This window comes from Suricata suricatta, chromosome 9 (assembly GCF_006229205.1).
Source record: "Suricata suricatta isolate VVHF042 chromosome 9, meerkat_22Aug2017_6uvM2_HiC, whole genome shotgun sequence".
Lineage (NCBI taxonomy): Eukaryota > Metazoa > Chordata > Mammalia > Carnivora > Herpestidae > Suricata > Suricata suricatta.
Window position 1 is genome coordinate 82,654,989 of NC_043708.1, and position 22,565 is coordinate 82,677,553.

General features: G+C 40.1%; 2 protein-coding genes and 1 pseudogene across 9 annotated transcripts in view; 2 read left to right on the top strand and 1 right to left on the bottom strand.

The window, feature by feature from the left end:
* LRRC57 (leucine rich repeat containing 57) overlaps positions 1-4,802 on the bottom strand; it is a 25,324-nt gene extending 20,522 nt beyond the window's left edge. For 4 of the 6 annotated variants that reach the window (XR_003913404.1, XR_003913403.1, XR_003913402.1 and 1 more), the window contains exons 1-6: positions 4,593-4,802; positions 3,536-3,604; positions 2,508-2,843; positions 2,013-2,118; positions 1,768-1,906; positions 929-1,197 (exon numbers count right to left, since the gene is read on the bottom strand). Coding sequence is in view for 3 of the 6 variants with exons in the window: in XM_029952043.1 (XP_029807903.1) it covers positions 929-1,197; positions 1,768-1,906; positions 2,013-2,118; positions 2,508-2,545 (552 nt within the window). In the remaining 3 variants the exon portion in view is untranslated. Of the gene's footprint in view, positions 1-928; positions 1,198-1,767; positions 1,907-2,012; positions 2,119-2,209; positions 2,464-2,507; positions 2,844-3,535; positions 3,605-4,592 lie in introns of those variants that run through there. The other 2 variants (XM_029952045.1, XM_029952044.1) reach the window with 2 other exon arrangements.
* HAUS2 (HAUS augmin like complex subunit 2) overlaps positions 2,352-22,565 on the top strand; it is a 27,547-nt gene continuing 7,333 nt past the window's right edge. The window contains exons 1-7 of one of the 3 annotated variants that reach the window (XM_029952048.1): positions 2,352-2,636; positions 8,051-8,143; positions 8,498-8,567; positions 11,229-11,361; positions 12,773-12,881; positions 14,667-14,872; positions 16,548-16,791. In XM_029952048.1, coding sequence (XP_029807908.1) covers positions 2,544-2,636; positions 8,051-8,143; positions 8,498-8,567; positions 11,229-11,361; positions 12,773-12,881; positions 14,667-14,872; positions 16,548-16,557 — 714 coding nt within the window. In that variant the 5' untranslated portion in view covers positions 2,352-2,543 and the 3' untranslated portion in view covers positions 16,558-16,791. Of the gene's footprint in view, positions 2,637-8,050; positions 8,144-8,497; positions 8,568-11,228; positions 11,362-12,772; positions 12,882-14,666; positions 15,134-16,547; positions 16,792-22,565 lie in introns of those variants that run through there. The other 2 variants (XM_029952046.1, XM_029952049.1) reach the window with 2 other exon arrangements.
* Positions 17,571-22,267, top strand: LOC115301073 (annotated as a pseudogene).

Genomic DNA, 22,565 nt, shown 5'->3' on the forward strand with positions numbered 1-22,565 from the left:
CTGAGCAAACATTCAGCACAGAGCCCGATGTGGGGCTTGAACCCACGAACTGTGAGATCATGACCTGAGCCAAAGTCGGATGCCTAACCGACCAAGCCAGCCAGGTGCCCCTAGGACAGTTTTCTACAATAAAACTTTGCAATGATTGAAATGTTCTATATGTAGCCAATCCAGGTAGCCATGGCTTTTAAGCACTTGAAATACAGCTAGAGGCCTCAGAGGAAATTAACTTTAAAATCTAAATGATTTTTAGTGTGTGACTGCTAGATTGGACTGTGCAAATCTAGAAGTGTAGGCGCTAAAAAAACTAAAGGCCACTTCTCACCATGTTTAATGTTTATCATTTAAGACTTATGTCTAGACCAAAGATTATTTCTCCAGTCAGATGCATATTAACCAAAGAGCTTCCAAAGTAGTGGAAACAAATTTCAAATACTACAATTAAAGCTGTCCAATAATGAAATGGGCTATTGCCAGAAAGCCAGTCAGGGATGATGGTTCAGTAAAAGCAGGACACACTTGACAAAGATGTCAAAAAAGGGACAAAGAATTATCTCTGTTGTCCAACTTCAAGAACCTATGAATTAAAGCCTTTTTTCTACTCTTCTTGACATAGCTCCTTGCTAGATGATTAGAGGCATATTTGGGGAGGATCTGAAGAATACTTCAAGATTTGTGAGACAGTAGCTTAACTTTTGAAATTATCTCACCCCATTACCTATCTCACTCTCTTAAAAACACCTGCACAACAAATGCACCAGTGTCTCAACTAATTCCATGGCACTTTGGGCTTTAAAATTAGTACAGGCTATAGACTGTACCTCTCATGTAGCCTCATACCCAGCTCCACGATTACTGTTTAGAGAATAACATTATACAGGAGACTATAACCCACATGCTGTAGGAAAATAACTCTTAAGCTCTAGACCTGGTTCTGGTTGAGATTGAGTTCGATGACCTGCAGCTCCCCCACTATGTCAGGTATGCTCCGAATCTGGTTCTTGGAGAGATCCACCACATCCAAGTGACGTAGGCTACAGAGTTGTGGTGGCAGGGCTCGCAGCTGGTTCCCAGAGAGGCTCAGGGTCTTGAGGGCTGACAGTTGCCCAAAGGTAGATGGTAGCTCTCTCAAGTGATTGTTGTTTAGGCTTAGCATCTCTAGTTTTTTCAGATTACATAACTCATCGGGAAGAACAGCTGGCAACGAAAAAAATCAAATACCTGAATTTTACAGCTGAAAAATACCTTTGATGAAGTTTATAAAAATTATATGACCACCTGATACACCTCCTGTTAATACACATAGAATTCCTACACGTTGTGACAATTTTACGTATTGCATTTTTACCAACACAGTCTTCAGAAAGTGAGGGTGTCATCAAAATGCAGGAAAGTATTTATGTGTATGTTGGGGTCTTATTGTAAAGGGACCTCCGCAGAATCGGACAGCAATTTGGGGGACTTGTAAGCCCCTCCCCTTCCCATTTCATCCCCCTTTCTTAATAGCAGCAAAATTAGCTGTTTATATTACATCCTAAAGATGGTCTTCCCTTTGAAGTCCAAATTAAGTCACTACCAATTCTTATACCACCAGAGGAGGCTTGTAGATGTAAATACAAGAGCTAGCTTTAAGGACTCTGACTTCCTCCTGCGTCTTGAGCTCTCAGAACGGTTTCATAACAACAACAAAAAATCAGCTTGTAAGAGAAAACCACCCTTCTTAACAGCTGATCACTAGCAAAAGCTTCCCAGGCGCCAAAGCCATACTCAGTTTGTTGTTGTTCAAGGAGAGGCTCTTCAGCAGAGTGAACTTCCCTATAATCATAGGCGGTAGGCTCTCGATCTTGTTGTTGGACAAGTCGATGGTCCTTAGATTGCTTGTCAGCTTCTGCAACTCTGAGGGGAACTGGAGAAAGGGGTTCACAGCGCGGAGAATCCCTCACCGAATAACTTCACCGCCCCCGCCGTCCCTCTCCCTTTAAATTCCCTGGTCGGTCCCCTCCCAATCTCACCTCGGTCAGCCCACGGTCCTTAAGCTGAAAGACACCAGTTTTCTGCGCGGTTTCCACATGAGCGCGGAGGGCACTGTTACCCATCGTAGGGCCGCGGCTCAGGTCCCTGCAGAAAGGAAACGCAGCTGTCACCGCTCAGTCCAGGCACCCAGGCACCCCATCCGCCTCTGGGCTGGGTCTCGTTCCCAAGCCGTCACCTCCTGCCGACTCCTAGATCTTGGGGGCCAACTAAAAGTGGCAAGGAAGAAAAGGGAGAACAGAGAACCCGACCACCAGGTCCAGCAGCTTTCACAGCTGTTCCGAGGTTGGATGCCGCTGGAGCCTACGAAAGATCAGAGAGCGCCGGACTCGCCTCCGACTCCTCACAGCCAGCTCGCCAAGACAAGACCTGCGGCCCGCGCTCTCCCGAGATGCGCTCCCCGGGCTTCCGCCCGGGGAGAAACACCCTGTGACGTCATCTAGCTGCGCGGCGCGTTCGCTGTGCTAACCACTCACTCTTCGTGCCGACCGGGCGCGGGGTGGCTTTCAACCATGGCTGCTCCGACGCCCTGGGACCGCGCGGCCGAGCCAAATGCTGCCGGGCTACTGCTGGACCGTTTCGTAGCTTCGGGGCTGGTCACTCAGGTGCGTGGGAGGCGATGATGTCATTAAGGGGGTGCCGACGGTGGCAGTAGAAGATGGCTGTGAGGTGGTGGCGCGGAGGTGTGTGTGAGTGCTGGCTAGGGGTCGTACTGTAGTAGAGGCCGGTGGAGCCCCTTCCAGGCAACAGTAGTGACCATTCCGCAGTGGTTGTGCGAAAGCCAGGCTCCAAGAAAGTGATGTTTCAAGTGTCTGCGGACGAGGTTTCCTCCGTCAGTTCGTGAGAGATAATAAAGACCATTCTCCCCCGGCTTTTTCTCACCCAAGAATGCCGCCCTCTACATTGTGTTGTGTGCCAGGGTTGGGTAATACGGATAACTAGTTACAACACAAACGTTCCCAAACTACACTTGTCGGTGTGAGGTAATGAAGCATAGTTGGGGCGGGAGGCGCTGGGTGCAGAAAGAGCGTCAGGAGAAGCACGCATTTTTAAAGGCAGTACATACATACATAGGTACATGCATACGAAAAAAGACCCAAAAGACCTTGGAATGTGAATAGAGGAGAGGAGTAATTGTGAGAAAATAGGCAGATTAGCCCAAGGCGCTTAAGTGACTGAGGCATCCAGGCACTCCTACCATACCCTGTTTTTAAGATGAAAAAACTAAGGCCTGAAAAGACCAACAAATTTATCCAAGGTCACTCAACTAGTGAAATAGATCAGAGAGCTGCCTTTTCTGATACTTGTATCTATCATCTCTATGATGAACTATGATAGATGATACTATGAAACTATTTGGAAAGAGTTTAAACTTCTGTTGGAGTCTTGTAGATTACTTGAGGATCTAGTAACTAGACCTTATGGATTTGGGGGAAGGAAAGGGGTACAGATGAAGGCCTTGGAAAATAGGCAAAACCTAACTACAGCACTCCCCAGTTCTCACCTTTCTCTCTTCTCTTCTGGGTTTTCTTCCTACCAGATTGTCTAGTAGTCGGACTTGTATTGTTTAGTTCTGTAACAAAGTAATTTGGTAAACTCATACTGTAAGACATTTGGGAGTTATTCCTCTAGAGTGTATTGGTAGAAGAAATAAACATCTGAGAGAATTTTAGGTGTTGATATGTAAGTTGTTTGTTGGGGTGGAAGTTGTTTTGGAGAGGATCTTCCTAGTGTCCTTCAAGTAGCACTAATTAGATATTACCTGTTTTGCTTACAGGTAAGATCTGCCAAACCGTTTCTCTTTAAGACCGTCTTACAATCATATGTGTTATATGATCTCTTTAGTTTATTCCGTAAGTGTATATCATAGCATGTGCATTACAAATTAAGGGTAATGCAGGGTGCCTGGGTGGCTCAGCTGGTTAAGTGTCCAACTTTGGCTCCGGTCATGATCTCTCGGATTCTGAATTCGAGCCCTGCATCAGGCTCTGTGCTGACACCTCAGACCCGGGAGCCTGCTTCAGATTCTATGTTTCCCTCTCTCTCTCTGCCCTTCCCCTGCTCACACTGTGTCTCTCCCTCTCTCTCAAAATTAAGTAAACATTTAAAAAAATTTTTTAATTAAGAGTAATGCTTCAAATTGCTATATGATATAACTCTTCCAGAAAACATAGTTTGTTTGAGCTTTATTCTGTTTTGATCTATCTGTTGAGGAATGATTTATCTAGGATAAATGGGGTATTTGCTTTGACTTTTGCCCTAGGATGGCTTTAGTGGCCTTATGTCCCACATATTTTTCTGGCAAGCTCTATTGAATACACACACACACACACACACACACACACACATACATACATACATAGACCTATATATATGTTATTTTCTCAGTGTTACCCTCTGTAACCCCTTCCCCATTTTAAAGCCTTTGCTCTTATCTCTGCTATACTGTCTCCCTTTTAATGCCCCTCAGCTAGAATTCAGTATCTAGTAGAAAGGACAAAAAAAAAGAAGAAAGGATGCCCACAGACACTGTAAGGATGCAGGTCCCATCCGGCCCTCACCACCAGATCGTCCCAGCCTTCCGGAGCCGGAGCCGGTCGCGGTGCACCTCGGTGCACCTCAGTGGTGGAGATGCGCCCGGAGGCCGTGGGGGGGAGGGGGGCGTTCCCCCGCCGGACGCAGGTCCAATCCAGCCTTCCCCTTTACTTAAAGGGGAAGGCACCGGCTTCTCCAGAAAGGGCGCGCATTAAGGAGGGACAACTCCTGCTGCGCCCAATCAGGGGAGGCCGTTCAATACCTTTGACTTTTCTAGGGGTGGGTCTAATCACACCCCACGTGGGGCGTCCTGGGCCCACTCTGATTGGTCAGTGCTCTGGATGGTGTGATTGGCTCCCACAACTGCCTGTGTTGATGGGGGGGCAGGGATTGGATCACTGTACACCTGTCATCATTTCCTGTAACTCCCCCTCCCAAAGGCATAAAAGGCCCTGCCCTGCCTTTGTTGGGGTTCTCTCCATGTGGCCACGTGTCAGCTGGACGCTGTGAGCCCGAGCTTAAGCTTGTAATAAAGGCCCTTTGCTTTTGCAGGTGTGACTCAGGTCTCCCTAGCAGTCTCTGGTGTTTGTTTTGTGGTGATTTGAGGTGATTTTTACAAACTTGGGCATAACAACACAAGTTTATACATGTATATATTATATGCACAATGTTATGGGGGATTTTTCTCTTTCTTAGAGAGATTGGGGGGGGTTGTGGAGAGAGAATGAATCTTAAGCAGGCTCTCCTCTCAGCTCAGAGCTGGACTCAGGGCTCAATCTCACAACCCTGGGATCATGACCTGAGCCAGACACTCAACTGACTGAGCCATCCAGGTGCCTCAGGATTTTTGTGTTACACATAAGACATAATAGTCTTGGATTTCAGTTTCTTGTGCCTAGCAACAGAATGAACAGAAATACCCTACACAGATTCTCTTTTTCAGGATCCTTTCATTTTCATTGTCCCTTTACCCTACTGGCCTAAAAGTGTATATTATATTGATGGCAGCCATTAGCAGTGAAGACTTTTCTGTATTCCCCCTTTTTTCTTTTTTTCTTTATTCTTTTTTAAGATATAGGGCTAAGTCACAATCCTCAAATAGTTAGAATTTCTCTTTGTAGAAATAGAAACAGAATTTCTATTTCTAGAGAAATTTGGCTACTCTTTCTATCCTCTCTCCTTTTGGCTCTCCCTTGAACATTCTTATTTTCCCACTGGTTTCTCTTGCATGTTTTTGGCTAAGCTCCATTACCCTGCTGTTGAACCCAACAGTTTTACTAGTTTGCCATGTGTGTGGTTAAGATTAGACAGGGAGGGATGGAGAGATACCAGAGAATGAGTTAAGTTAAAATGAGAAATGGGAAATGTTTTACATTCATTTACCTCTACTTATATGATGGAAATGCAGTGGATTAGATTTGTCCTCAATTTCAGCTGTGATATACATTTATAGAATGAAGTTGAACTAATACTTTATTCCCTCAATCTTCAAATTTGCCATTAGTAAAATATTTTTGTTATCTTCCTCATGGAATGGCATATCTATCTGTCCAGTCACTGGAGCCAGGATCCTTGTAGTCAGCATTGACTTGACTTTATCCCTGGTACCCCATTATCAACTAGGTTTTATGAATTTCATCTCTCCAGGGACTCACATCTATGCCTTCCTTTCCTATATTTTTTAAAAAGTATATTTATTTATTTATTTTGAGAGGGAGCATGAGCTTGAGTCGGGGAGGAGAGAGAGGGGGAGAGAAAGAATCTCTGTGCTAACATCTGGGAGGCCAATGTAGGACTCAAACTTATAAACTGTGAGATCATGACCAGAGCTGAAATCAAGGGTCAGACACTTACCCCACTAAGCCACCCAGGCACTCTCTTCCTTTCTTTTTTAACTGCTACTGACCTAGTCCACATTCTCATCTTCTCACCTCCAGTCCCATCTCTCCCCTAGTTTTTGTTTTTGTTTACTTTGTTGGCTAGTTACCAGAATTATGGGGTTTTATTGTGGTAAAATACTCAAAACAAAAATTACCATTTTAATCATCTTAAAATATACAGTTCAGTGGCATGATACAGTCACAATGTTGTGAAACTATTTTCAAAACTCTTTTTTTGGTCATCCCCAATGATATAACCCCATACTCATTAAGTAGTCACTCCCTATTCCTTCTTTCCCCCAATCTCATCAGTTTTATATTCCATACTAGCCCTATTTAACTTTTTATATGATCATGTTACTTCTTCACCAGAAAACTTTCAATTGCTCTCATTTTCTGCATTTATCAAGACCTTCCATGATGACAACAGGAAAGTACATTTCTAGATTCACCTTTTTCTCACATATGTTAGTATGAGAATACCTTTTCCTTTTCATCCATCATGCGCTTATTAAAGGACAGAGAGCTTATTTCATTCATCCTTGAATCTTCCTTGGCCTAACTCAATAAATGCTTATAAAATTGGTTATCATTGGTCAGCAAACTTTTGCTATTAAAGGCCAGAGGGTAAGTATCTGAGGATTTTAGATCCATATGGTTGCAATTGGACTGTGGTAGTGTGATAGAAGCCAAAGATAGTAAGTAAATGAATGGGTGCAGTTGGGTTTATTCTGGATCCTGAAATTTGAAATTCATGTAGTTTTCATGTGTCACACAATACTGTTTTTCTTTTGATTTTTCCCCAACATTAAAAAATATAAAAACCATTTTTAGCTTATGGGCTGCACAAACACAGGCACTTTAGTTCATTTAGTTCATTCATGGGCTTTCATTTCCCACTCCTTTGACGATAAGATCTCTAAACTTTTTCTATGCTAACATTCTTGAAAAGAAGAAGAGGATATAGAAAATTATGGATGAAGTCAAGAGATGAACAATAATCTTATTCTGAAGTAACCTGAAATTTAAAAAGACTATATATGCAAGCAATATTTTGTATAGAATGAAAGGATGAAGAGAGGTAAGCTTTTTAGAAAAATAATTACACCTGAACAAAACATTCTTTTATCTAATGAGAATGTGAAAAGACACAGGATGAATGACTTCTAGCCAATAGAAGTCCTTTAATGCATCACATACGTGATTCCAAGGTGGGGAATTCTTTGATGTTGGCCTCAGGAAGGTCAGAGACTAGGTCTTGGTGATTTGTATAGAGGTGATTCTCCAACAACCTCAGCCTCCACCTTCTTACCATTATCAGTCTTCTCTGATAAGCTGTCACTAATGCAAACGTAATGTGCATGGTACTTTAAGAAATAGTTCTTACTTTTATTATTTTTTAAATATAGGGGAAGGATTTGTGATAGTGAAGATTCTAAAAACAGGAAATACACACTGCTACTGTTATACTTCAGTACTTCATTTTTCAGAGGCTGTGTTGCACATAATAAATCCTCATGTTTTATGTGTGTGGGTTTGCTGTTCCAGGGCACACAGAAACTTTTTTATGTGACATACTGCTTTCTTTGTTCACTTACCAATAGGAGATGTTAAATATATCTAAGAAGTCAGCTTCTTGCTTTGTGAACTTCTCCAGACTACAGCAGATCACAAATATGCAAGCTGAACTCTACCAGGTAAATTTTATTGGACTTTCTGCTTTCTGCCTCTAGTACAGGAAAAAAATTGTAATTGATTCCAGCGGTAGTTCTCTTGCACTTAGAATAGTGTCTAGTACATAGCTGGATGAGTGCTTATTTATGTAGTAAGAGTCATAGTAGTAGTTAGTAGTAGTAGCAGTAGCAGCGATCCAGCTTGAACACCAAAATGAAAACCTGCAGTAAATCCCCTCGGCTCTTGTAACAAATCCTACCTCCCCACCCCCACCCCCCACAGTGTTCCTAGGTTAAAGACAATCCCTTTTTTACCAAAATTTAAGCCTTCGTGCTGCATTCCACATGAGCTAAGTGTTATTTTTTGTCCTAATGTAGAAAAACCTGGAAATTGAACTTTTAAAACTAGAAAAAGATGCAGCAGATGTTGTTCATCCTTCCTTTTTGGGTAAGTATTTGAGAAAAAGGTAATCATTGGAATTTCAACTTTTTCTTGGATTACCTTTAATAAACATCAGGCAATAAAATTATGATATACCATAACTTTTTCAGATATTGCCCCAAAGTTAATGAAGTCTTCTTTTCTGTGCTCAAATAGAAGTCCTGTTGGCTTGACTAGTGTAAAAGGCATAAAAAATGACCAAGGTAGGAGCTTCTCAAATTCAGGAAAGCCTAGAGCTGTATGGGTGGCTCATTGGGTTAAGCATCTGACTTTGGATTTTGGCTCAGGTCATGATCTCATGGTTCCTGGGATCGAGCCTCACATCAGGCTCCACGCTGGTCGTACAGAGCCTGCTTGGAATTCTCTCTCTCTCTCTCTCTCTCTCTCTCTCTCTCTCTCTCTCTCTCTCTCTCTTTCTCTCTCTTTCTGCCCCTCCGCTGTGGATAAATAAAACTTTTTTTCAGGAAATCTTGAAAGACAAGAGCCAAAGAACTTTCCATTGTAAAAAAGACTCGGGGTGCCTGGCTGGCTTAGTCAGTGGACCATGTGACTCTTGATCTAGGGTTTGTAGGTTCAAGCCCCATGTTGAGCAGAGAGATTACTTAAAATTTTTAAAAATCTTAAAAATAAATAAAATAGACTAAATGGACATGATAGCCAAAGCACAATGTGGTTATGGATTGAATACCTAATTAGAAAATTTTTTTCTGGGGTGCCCGCGTGGCTCAGTTGGTTAAGTGTTTGACTCATTAATTTTGGCTCAGGTCATGATCTCACAATTCATGGGATCAAGCTCCACTTGAGGCTCTGCATCAACAGTGTAGAGCCTGCTTGGGATTCTCTCTCTCCCTCTCTCTCTGCCCCTCTACTACTCTGCTTGCTCGCTCTCTCTCTTTCTCTCTCTCTCTCTCTCAAAATAAATAAATAAACTTAAAAAAAATTTTTTTTGCTATAAGGGACATTATTGAGTTACTTGGTGATGATGTGTCAGTCTGGACTATATTAAACATTGGTATATAGTAAAACTTAAATTTTCTGAATCTGATACTTATAATGTAATTACATAAGAGAATGCTATTTGGGGAAATACATGCTGAAGTTTTAGGGGTAAAAAGTTCATGATATCTACAATTTACTTTTTTTTTTAACTTTTATTTATTTTTGAGAGACAGACAGTAAGTGGGAGAGAGGTAGAGAGAGAAGGAGACACAGAATCTGATGCCAGGTCCAGTCTCTGAGCTGTCAGCACAGAGCCTGACACGGGGCCCAAACCCAGGAACTGTGAGATCATGACCTAAGCCAAAGTCAGACACTTAACTGACTGAGCCACCCAGGTACCCCTACTCTTTTTTTTAAGTTTATTTATTTTGAGAGAGAGAGAGAGAGAGCGAGAGAGAGCGAGCAAGAGAGCAGGGGAGGAGCAGAGAGAGAGAACCCCCAAGCAGGCTCCATGCCTTCAGTGCAGAGCCCAACATGGGGCTTGAACTCACTAACTGTGAGATCATGACCTGAGCCGAGATCATGACCTGAGCCAAGATCAAGAGTGGGACTCAACCAACTAAGCCACCCAGGTGCCCCTCTCCAACTTACTCTTAAGTGTGTCAGCAAAAATATATGTATGAGTATATGGAGAAAGAAGAAATTAAAATGTAGCTAAATCTTAACAGTTGGTGAGTCTAGGTTAAATGTATGTGGGAGTTCAGTGAAACTTTTCTGTAAGTTTGAAATTTTTTCGAAATAAAAATTTGAAAGAAGAGGCAATTGGCAGCACAACTGAATTCTGGGCAAAATATTGAAATAATCAGAAATAGCTTGTAAGAGATATGTTTATTTTTTAATGTTCATGTACAATATCAGAGGCACGAGGGTGCCTGGGTGCCTCAGTCACTTGAGCGTCTGACTCTTGATTTTGGCTCACGTCATGATCCCAGGGTTGTGCGATCAAGCCACATGTCAGGAACCAGGCTGTCAGTGCTTGGGATTCTTTCTCAGCCTCTTTCTCTGCCCCTTCCCTACTCTCACACACACACTACTCTGTCTCAAAATAAATAAATAAAACTTTAAAAAGATATATTAAAGGAAAGGTGAGAGAAGAGATTTTATGTGAAGAATACAGTTCTCGCTGTAAAAACTGAACTAGGAGTAGAGTTAAACAAGGCCCACAGAATTTAGCACTGGATTTGGTTATCAGTAGACAAAGGGAAAATCATTGAAAGTAAACTGGTTTTGGCATTAAACAAAGCAAAATGGAGATATTTAGGAGGGAAATGGGTTAATTGCTGACATTGGTAGGGTCAAATCAAAGAATTATTAGTGATTTTTTTATAGTTCTTGCAAGTTTATTTTTTTGAATAGTTTATTGTCAAATTGGTTTCCATGTAACACCCAGTGCTCTTCCCCTCAAGTGCCCTCCTCCCCCTCCCCTCCCCCGCCGCCTCCCCCTTCAACCCACGGTTAGTTTTCAGTATTCAATAGTCTCTCATGATTTGCATCCCTCTCTCTCCCCAACTTTCTTTCCCCTTCCCCTCCCTATGGTCCTCTGTTAGGTTTCTCCTGTTAGACCTATGAGTGCAAACAAATGGTATCTGACCTCTGCCTGACTTATTTCGCTTTTTAAAACTTACTTGTCATATTGCTAACTATAATTACTGTTTCTGGTTTATGTAGCTCAGAAGTGTAATGCTCTGCAAAACATGAATAATCATTTGGAAGCAGTGCTAAAAGAGAAGAGATCCCTGCGGCAAAGACTGTTGAAACCCATGTGCCAGGAAAACTTGCCTATTGAAGCTGTTTATCACAGGTTAAACTAAAAAGTAGAAATTAGGGACACCTGGGGGGCTGAGTTAGTTGAGTGTCAGACTTTGTGCTGGCAGTGCAAGGCCTGATTGGGATCCTCTCTCTCTCCCCCTCTCTCTCTCTGACTCTCCCCAACTTGCAGTCTCTTGTCTCTCTCAAATAAGTAAACTTCAAAAAAAGGTAGAAATTAATAGTTACACATTTCCTGAGAGTATTTTTTGTTTAGACTAGTAGTTATTTCATAGCATAGTTCATTAAACAATTAATTAGTGATTGTATCTGTTAACATTATTATTATTATTATTAACATTAAACCAGAAGGAAAACCTTTTGCTTTTAAACATTTAAGCAGTGGTGAAGAGAAAGGCATTCCTTTTGCCCACTGTGTTTAGGAATGATCATAATGGCTGTAAGAGAGAAATTAGATCCATAACATGCTGTAAGATGGGTAAAAATGATTTTTATTATGTATAGACCATTTTCTATGAAGTAAACTTACTGTTGTGTTCATATTGCCTATATGTAAAAATTCTCTTGGGGAGTTTAAGCAGGGAGGGATGAGAACCATGTCAACTAAAAGAGAGAAAAAAAAGTTCTGATCTCATTTCTGTTGTTTGTATGCTGCAAAGCCTTGGGCGAATGATTTGTTTTAGCCTCCATTTCCCAATCCATAAAATGGGCATGCTTTTGTTGCTCTTCTCCCCATACGAGTATTGCAAGTTTAATCATAAACAGTAAATAAGCAAACATCTGTGCATCTGATTGCTAACTTTCTCCACCTGTGCCTCATTGGCTGACTGACCCCCCCCCCCCCCCCGCCCCCCAGCAAATCAGTAGTACCTCTCTTAGGTGTCAGATTTTTTTTTATCTTGTAGTAAAAGAATAAATATAAAAAGCCCACTTTTGTGGGTATATTCAATATATATAATATATGGTAAAATGCCGTTAATGTGTATATTATACATTGTATCAGGAGAACTAAGTAATGATTTTAAAGCATTTTACAAATGCAAAGATTCAAAGTGGTTTTATGGATAGGCTGTTTCAGTCAAGTACATTTATCCTTATTATCTTCACCCTTCACTGAAAATGAGTAGATTGAAATGGAATGAGATTTAATCTAAGGAAATTTCTTTACTTATATAAGAAAATGATTAACATTAAGTTTTGTCTATTAGGTTGGGTACAGATAAGAATAGTGTTGTCTCTGTTTTTCTGTTTAGATGACAAGTTAATTTCTGCTTAAAGTAAAAGAAAGTGACATTTTTGCCATTGGTATTTCCATGAATGCAGAACAGTTATTATTGGCTCACTGGGTTGACTATAATTCTCTTATATTAAAAATCCTAATTAAAGGGAAAGAGGGGACACAACGAAAAAGAAAAAATAGTTGACTTTTTTCCTCCCTCTTTCAGATACATGGTACATTTGCTGGAGTTGGCAGTGACTTTCATTGAAAGATTAGAAAACCATCTTGAAACAATTAGAAATATCCCTCATTTAGATGAAAATCTCAAGAAAATGGTGAGTATTTAACAGAAGCACTTAAGTACCTCAACTATTTTACATTACATTTGGTTCTTTAGTTCTTTTATAGTAGGATTTATATATAGTGATCTCTGTTTAACTTTTTGATGGCTAATATTCTGAATGAATTATTTTCTTTAATGTTTATTTATTTGGGGGGGAGGGGCAGAGAGAGAGGGAGACACAGAATCCGAAGCAGGCTCCAGGCTCTGAACCTTCAGCACAGAGCCTGATGTGGGGCTCGGACTCACAAACCCCGAGATCATGATCTGAGCTAAAGTCGGACGCTTAATGAACTAAGCCACCCAGGCACCCCGAATGAATTATTTTTTTTAATTAAAATGGCTTTTCTCTCTCCTTTTTTAAAGCTTTTTTAGAAGTCATTTTACAGTGTTTTATTCCAATATTTAATAAATATGTGTTCTTTTTATTTTGCTAGGGGCTTTGCTCTAGGTGTTAGGAGAGACAAACAGATATGACCAATCCTTGCTTCCAAATTCTCAAGGTTTAGTGCAAGAGCTGTAGGATACTTTCTACTTTAACATACTCCTGTTATGAATACAGTAGAGAATTACAAAGAAGATGCTGTCTATTAAGTAAAAAAAAGGGGGAGGATTGCTTGTACTTTAGGGAGATTGGGAATAGAATGGGGTAAGAATACTTCAATAAAGTTTTACATAGTAGTTAGTAGTGAGCTGAAGAATCAGTGAAATTTGCATCATAAAGAATAGTTTGGGCCAAAGCAGCTATGTGAAGAAGATGTGAAAATTAGCACTTGTAGTTTGGGGGAAGAGTGGTACTCTACTTTGGCTGATACTTACAGGTATTGAAAGAGAGATTAACTCAGGGTTAGTTTATGGAATGCCTTGCAAACCCGACTAAGAACTTCAGACTCTACTGTCTGAGTACTGGGAAACAGTCAACAGTTTAAATGGTTTTTTGTTTTTTAGAGAGGGACACAGAGAAGTGACTTGATCAACTTATACCTTAATGGAGAAAATATTAGATGGAATAGACAGAGTCACACAAAGTATAGGCAGAGAGCATCAGCATTACATAAAACCTTGCTAAAAATGCAGAATTGTGGGCTTCATTCACCTTAGACCTTCAGAATCTGAATCTGCAGTTTATAAGTTCCTCAGATGATTCCTGTATACATTAAAGCTGTAGGTTAGAGGACTATGCAGATGAATCACAGGCAGAGAAACTTGGAGAATAAATGCAGGCATTCAGGTAAAAGATTTAAAGCATAGGAAAACAAAGGATTATGTAGATTTTGAGATTTGGGATGTCGTATTCCTAGAATGTGTTTACTCTTTGGACAAGGGACACATCCAAGGCAATAAAGTATCTAGCCTTGGTGACTCAAGGGTGAATAGGATCAAGAAATCAAAAAAGCTAATGAGTTTGTTTTCTGACATGCCCTGCACAGATAGTAAACCTTTAATTGTTGAACTGCAGTTAAATCGAGTTCTTAAATGTACAGGTGGAGATTTTCAATACACTGCAATATAGGACTGAATTTTAGGAAGGAGATAAGTTTAACAATATAGATTGTGCATTTTCTACTTTGAGGTGATAATTGAAGACAAAGGAGAGATGAATTCACAAAGGAAAAAGTATATGCTGTGATAGATGAAGAGAACACAATTTTAAGAAGCTTTTGAATGAAGGGGCTAGAAAAGGTCATGTGTAAGCTTTTGTTATCATAACATGTTATAATAATAATGTATGATGACAGATGTAATTTCTCCTGTTTTCCCCTTCTTTCAAATGTTACAGAGCATGGCTTTAGCACAAATGGATATTTTGGTGACTGAGACAGAAGAACTGGCAGAGAATATACTCAAGTGGCGAGAACAACAAAAAGAAGTCTCCTCTTGTATCCCCAAAATACTAGCCAAAGAAAATTATCTTCGTAAACATGATGTTACAATGCCGTCTTTACCTTTTACTTCTAAAGTTCATGTCCAAACTGCTAATGCCAGGTGATGATCAACAGTTTATTTTTAATTACATGTAGTCATGTGAGGTCTGTTTCTAGCCCATTGTAACATAGGCATTTATAAGCTCTGCTGCTAGCAGTACTGAAAAAGCCCTCTTTATATTGAAGTACTAAAATTCCAACTTCATTAAGACCAAATTGAGTTTTCCTTTGTTTTTCATATATTTTCATTCTACTTTACAGTAAAACTCTTGAAGATCAAATACAACCATGATAATTTATTAACAGGAGTGCCTTAGCCATATCTCATTGAGTGGACTCTTATTATGTCTTCTTTTTATTTTTTATTATTTTTTAAGTTTATTTATTTATTTATTTAGAGAGAGAGAAAACAAGCAGAGGAGGGACAAAGAGAGACGGATAGAGAGAATCCCAAGCAGTCTCTGCTCTGTCCGCGCAGAGCCCAACACAGGGCTTGATCCTATGATCCCAGGATCATGACCTCAGCCAAAATCAAGAGCCGGACACGCAACTGACCGAACAACCCAGGTGTCCCTATTATGTCTTTTTAAATGCTTGTTTCTGAATTAGAAGAGTCTTCTCGCACCTGAAAGTATGTTGATTTTTTGTGTGGGAAAGTTGCTAAGATCATGCAAAAGAGCAAACATAGGCTTATGAAAGGCCTGCTTATAAAGTTGGTCCTTGGCTGGCTTCTAGGAACTTAGATTTTTAGGAAGGTTCCTTCCACTCCCAATCTCACTGATAAGAGTTGCTCTCTGTGACTAAAATATTTGTACTATGTGTTTTTTGTATGTTTTGTTATCTTTTTATTTTGAGAGACAGAGACAGACCACAAGCAGGGGAGGGACAGAGAGAGAAGGAGACTCAGAATTCAAGCAGGCTCCCGACTCTGAGCTGTCAGCACAGAGTCTGACGCAGGGCTCAAACTCACAAACCATGAGATGAAGACCTGAGCCAAAGTCGGATGCTTAGCTGACTGAGCCACCCAGGTGCCCCTATACAATGTGGTTTGTGTTGAACAACTTCATTCTGGAGTCTGGAATTTTGGTACATGCTAAGCAGAAGGTACATAGGCCAGCCCATTAAAAATAACCCTGGGCACTGCATTTCTAATAAGCTTTTCATGAAAGACACCATTTCACACGTGTTTTATCTTGGTTGCTGGGAGAATTAAGCACATCCTGTGTGACTCGGCTAGCAGAGGACTCTGGAAGCTTGTGCCTGATTTCCCTGGGACTTTGCCCCATGCACCTTTTCCCTTTGCTGTTTTGCTTTGTATGCTTTTGTTGTAATAAATCATAGCCATGGATACAGTGATATGCTGAATCCTATGAATCTTACCAATATATCAAACCTGAGGGGGGCGGTGTTCAAGACCCTGAGACATGAAGGAATTCCTGAGGGTGTTTCCTGGCAGCCTTATGAATAGACAAGAAAGGTAGAACAAAGAAAAGAAAAAGAATGTTATAGTAAAACTTTTAGAAGTTTATCTTATAAAATGGTCAGATATTTTGCCTGAGATTATTGTACATATTAAAAAAGTGGCATAATAATACTGGCTAATACTAAGCCTCAGGATATATTCATTTGTATCAGTACTATAACTCTGGGTTATTTTCAGATTTGGTGTTTTCTTTTGCTTTAACAAAGATTTAGGCATCACTATTTTTATGCTGTTGCATTCTCTGTATCACCAGGGCTCACTGATTCTTATATTCATCATACTCCTTAACACAAGAAGACCGCAACACAGTGACTGAGCAAAGTACTTGTTCATAAGGAAGCAGGATCATTGCCAAAAAACAGAACAAACAGGGATCGTGTTTTGATTTTGGCAAATGGGATAGAAGCGTGATCATAATATCTTGAACATTACCTAACATTGCCTAGACACTTAAATAAAATTTTAGTTGTATTTCATCAGAAATTTGTTCAAGCCCAGCCTTGGTTTCAAAGATCTTAGTATGTTTTTTCTTAATGTTATTTCCTGTGTGTGTGTGTGTGTGTGTGTGTGTAAAAATTGATATTTCTAGTGTTTTCTTTTTTGTCTAGTGTGTCTTTTCAAAATTAAAAAAAGAACCTGTAATTTCTTTTTTCTTTTTTTAAGAGTTTATTGTCAAATTGGTTTCCATATAACACCCAGTGCTCTTCCCCACAAGTGCTCTCCTCCCTTCCCCTCCACCTCCCCCTTCAACTCTCAGTTCGTTTTCAGTATTCAGTAGTCTCTCAGGTTTTGTGTCCCTCTCTCTCCCCAACTCTCTTTCCCCCTTCCCCTCCCCATGGTCCTCCATTAGGTTTCTCCTCTTAGACCTATGAGTGCAAACATATGCTATCTGTCCTTCTCCACCTGCCTTATTATGCTTAGCATGACACCCTCAAGGTCCATCCACTTTGCTACAAATGGCCATATTTCATTCTTTCTCATTGCCATGTAATACTCCATTGTGTGTACACACACACCCCACATCTTGATCCATTCATCAGGTAATGGACATTTAGGCTCTTTCCATGAAAGAAAATAAAGGAAGAGAGAAAAGAAAGAAAGAAAAAGTATAGGCCTATAGGTTATCTGACTCAAAAACTTGAGGTAAGGGTAATGTCTACTTCAAACTACTACCACTAGTGCTTTGGTAGTGTCAATAAGTGCTGATCAGTTTTTTAAATTATTATTATTACTCAGCTTTTAAACATGTGAATACTAAAAGCTCTGGAGTATCTAGATGTGGGAGGTCATCAAGAAGACAGGCCCACCTATTGATCTGTTAGCTGGACACCAGCAATCAGAAACTCCTCACCCACTTTCCTATTATTAGAATGTGGGTTCCACTTGTTTTCCCCATTCCCAGAAACTGCCCCTAAGGACATAGCCTTGAGATAAAGATGTGGCGCTGAGAACATCTGGACGGTATGCGTGATTGAACCCAGTTAAGGCCTCTACATAGAACCTAACATTTCGTGGGCATCTGGAGATCTACTACTCATCTCGTAGCTTCCCAAGACAAGCCTCTTGAAAGTTCCTTTCCTTACTAAACCTGCCACCTACCAACCTGGAGGGACCAGCATCTTTCTTCAGTCCCATCCTGCCCATACAAGGGCTGATTTTAGGCTATACTTGGAAAACTTTTGAGGAGCTTGTGAACCGGCACTAAGAGGTGTGTGAAATTTGTAAATTCACTTCCAGCCTTATAATGATGCTACTCTATGAAGACTATTCTGGAGGAATTGAGATGCTGCCTGATTTTTCTAGCATTTTTCTTATTATACTCCTTCCTCTGATCTATGACTCTGTCAGACTGATCCCTATTGTCCTCTCAACCCCTTAATAAATTCAGGAAATGTTAGGACTAGGAAAACCCAAAGGGTTCCTTGACATGTAAAATATAATGGAGTTGACCTACTAATAAAACTAATAGTGTGGCTTTTCCTAAAATGTCTAAGACAAATTTACATAAATTTATTTCACAAGTCAGGTAAAATCTAATATGACTGAGTTTACAAAAAAAATAATAATTCAAGATAAACAGATCACATTCAAGAATTCTAATTGTGTCTTTTTCCTTCCCCTCCCCTACATTTCCAAGTCAAAATTTCCCTTCCCCTTTGGGGAAAAAAGCATACATGTAAGTGTTCATGAGAAAAAATTTCCATTAGGACGTTTTAAGAGCAGGAATCCCATGATTGGCTTATGAACTTTTCTAGGAGGCTAATTTAAATTTGCTGTACCAGAACTCAGGAAAATTAAATAGGAGTCAAGTATCTTACTCAAGACTTTAAGCCACTTTATTTTCCTTTTTTTAAAGGTTTTAAAAAAATTTATTTTATTTATTTTGAGAGAGAGTGAGCTGGGGAAGGGCAGAGAGAGGAGGGGAGAGAGAATCCCAAGCAGGCTCTATGCTGTCAGCTCAGAGCCCAGTGTGGGGCTTGAACTCAAGAACTATGAGATTGACCTGAACCGAAATCAAATCTAACATTTAACTGACTGAGCCACCCAGGCACCCCCAAACCATATTATTTTCTTAATGTGGAAGGCTAGTAAAAGTGAAAATACATTCATTTTCTAAAAGTTACAGTGAGATTATATTTTCAAAGAGACCCTACACTTAATCTGTCTGAATATGCTTTCTTTTTTTTTTTAACTTTTTATTTACGTAATCTTTACACCCAACGTGGGGTCTAACTCACAAGTCTGAGATTAAGAATCATAAACTCCTCCAACTGAGTTCTCACATTTTCTTACCAAAAATCATTTTACCTCAAGATACTAATATATACTTATTTTTTTCTTACCAATAGTTGCTAATAAAATTTTCTGTAATCTGTATTTTCTTTTCTGAATCTTAGCTTTTGTGAAGACATAAAAATTTACCTTGATCAATGAGAATTTACTTGAGGGCACCTGACTAGTTCAGTTGGAAGAGCTTGTGACTCTTACACTCAGAGTTTTATGTTTGAGCCCCATGTTGGGAGTAGAGCTTACTAAAGAAAATAAACTTTAAAAAAATTTAAGAGGCATCTTCATGGTTCAGTTGAGTGTCTGACTCTTGATTTCTGCTCAGTCATGATCCCAGGGTCATGGGATTGAACCCCTCTTTGGACTCCCTGCTGAGCATAGAGCCTTCTTGGGATTCTATCTCTTCTTCCTCTGCCACTCTCCCTTACTCATGCTCTTTCTATATGAAATGAAATGAAAAGAAAAAATAAATAAGGGCACCTGGATGGCTCAGTCAGTTGAGTGTTCAACTTTGGCTCGGGTCACGATCTTGTGGTTCGAGAGTTTGAACCCCACATCAAGCTCACTGCTGCCAGCTTAGAGACCTCTGTGCTCCTCTGAGCCTCCCCTGCTTGCGCTCTCTCAAAAATAAATAAACATTTAAAAATAAAATAAAGTGGCACCTGGGTAGCTCAGTTGGTTAACCATCTGACTCTTGATTTCAGCTCAGGTCATGATCTCATGGTTCATGAGTTGTAGCCCTACATCTACTGTGTCACTGTAGAGCCTGCTTGGGATTTTCTCTCTCTCCCTCTCTCTCTGCCCTTCCCCTGCTCTCTCTCTCTCTTTCAAAATAAACTAAGAAAATAAAAATAAGAATTAAATGTTTTCTAAAACACTTAAAATAAATTTTAGAAAATGAGAATATACTTGAAAAACTTTGCTGGATGGAAGGCTTTCTGTAAAATACCTGAACATAAGTGGGAATCATGAAATCAGATATCAGCAGTCTGAATTGACTTTTCTCCCCAAACTCATAGTAATTTTACATCCCTCTCTCCATCTCCATTCCCCAGTTCAGGAGACCTAGAGACAGGGCTTGTCTTAAGCTACTACAGTATGGGGAGTAATAGCAAAGGCTTTAGAATTAGACCTGGTTCTGAGTTCAGGTTGCACCACTAGCTGTATGTTCTTTCTAACTTTTATTTTATTTTTAAATTTTTTATGTTTATTTATTATTGAGACAGAGAGAAACAGAGCATGAGTGGGGGAAGGGCAGAGAGAGACACACACACAGATTCTGAAGCAGGCTCCAGGCTCTGAGCTGTCAGCACAGAGCCTGACACAGGGCTCAAACCCACAAGCCGTGAGATCATGACCTGAGCTGAAGTCAGACACTCAACTGACTTAGCCACCCAGGCGTCCCTCTTTCTAACTTTTTAAAAATAAGTCTTGGGGCGCCTGGGTGGCTCAGTCGGTTAAGCCTTCGACTTCAGCTCAGGTCAGATCTCACGTTTGCGGGTTGGAGCCCCGCGTCAGGCTCTGTGCTGACAGCTAGCTCAGAGCCTGGAGCCTGCTTCCTGTTCTGTGTCTCCTTCTCTCTCTGCCCCTCCCCCTCTCATGCTCTGTCTCTCTCTGTATCAAAAATAAATAAAACATTTAAAAAAATTTAAAAATTAGTCTCAATTTCCTTTTCTCAAAAATGGAAATAACAATGCCTACTTCATGGATTTTTAGGAAGATTAAATAAGATGATACATAAAAAACAATAAGTTCCTAGTAAATAATAATAAACAAAAGTCCTTGCTGTTATGAGATTTAACCAAAGTAGTGGTAACTCACATTTCCCTTTCCACGCTATTCTTTTTATTCCTTCAGACACTAAAACAAACAAATAAGACTTGGATATGGAATTTACCTAAAGAGGCCCTTCTGGATCCCCTGAAATTTCATTCTTTTCATTCAGTTTCATTCTTTTCCATGTGGCTGTCCAGTTTTTTCACAATTTATTTAAGATGCTGTCTTTTCCCTCATTGTATATTCATGGCTCCATGTACTAAATTAATTGACAATACATGCATGCAGTTATTTCTGGGCTCTCTGTACAGTTTCATTGATCCATGTGTCTCATTATGCCAATACCATACTATTTTGATTAGTATTGCTTTGTAAGATAATTTGCTGGCTACATACATTTTAGAAGTGTTTCTTCTAGGGGCGCCTGGGTGGCTGAGTCGGTTAAGCCTCCGACTTCAGCTCAGGTCATGGTCTCACAGTTCGTGGGTTTGAGCCCCACATCAGGCTCTGTGCTGACAGCTCAGGGCCTGGAGTCTGCTTCGGATTCTCTCTCTTTCTCTGCCCCTCCCCTGCTCGTGCTCTGTCTCTCTCTGTCTGAAAAATAAACATTAAAAAAAATTTTTAGCTCCTTCCCTCCCCGACTGCTTGAAGCTCAACCGCCATCACGAATGACACCGTAACTATCCAGACCAGGAAGTTCACGACCAACTGACGACTTCAGTGGAAACAGATGGTCATTGATGTACTTCACCCTGGAAAGGTAACAGTACCTAAGACAGAAATTCGGTTTAACTGACCGAGCCACCCAGGTGCCCCACCTAAGACAGAAATTCGGGAAAAACTAGCCAAAATGTACAAGACCACACCAGATGTCATCTTTGTATTTGGATTCAGAACCCATTTCGGAGGTGGCAAGACAACTGGCTTTGGCATGAATTATGATTCCTTGGATTATGCGAAGAAAAATGAACCCAAACATAGACTTGCAAGACATGGCCATATGAGAAGAAAAAGACATCCAGAAAACAGTGAAAGGAATGCAAGAACAGAATGAAGAAAGTCAGGGGAACTGAAAAAGCCAGTGTTGGTGCTGGCAAAAAGTGAGCTGGAGATTGGACAACAGAAGGAGTAAAGATTCTGCAGTGGCTCTCTGGTGATTGTGCAGATTTTTCATACGATGATTAATTAAGAGCTTTAAAAAGGTTTTTTTTTTTTTTTTAAAGAATTGTTTATTCTACATCTGTGAAAAATGCCACTGAAATTTCGATAGGGATGGCATTGAATATGTAGATGGCTTTGGACAGTATAGACATTTTGACAATCTTGATTCTTCCAGCCATGAGCACTGACTATCTTTCTATTTATTTGTCTTTTTCAATAACTTTTATTGATGTCTTATAGTTTTCAATGTATAGGTCTTTCACCTCTTTATTAAATTTATTCCCAGGCATTTTATTCTTTTTGATGTAATTGTACATGGGACTGCTTTCTTAATTTCTCTGATAGTTCATTATTAGTGTATAGAAATGGAGCAGATTTTTATCCTTAAATTTTTTAATGTTTATTTATTACTTATTTTTTCATTTACATCCAAGTTAGTTAGCATATAGTGCAACAATGTTTTCAGGAATAGATTCCTTAATGCTCCTTACCCATTAGGCCCATTCCCCGCTCTCACAACCCCTCCAATAATAAACCCAAACCCTCT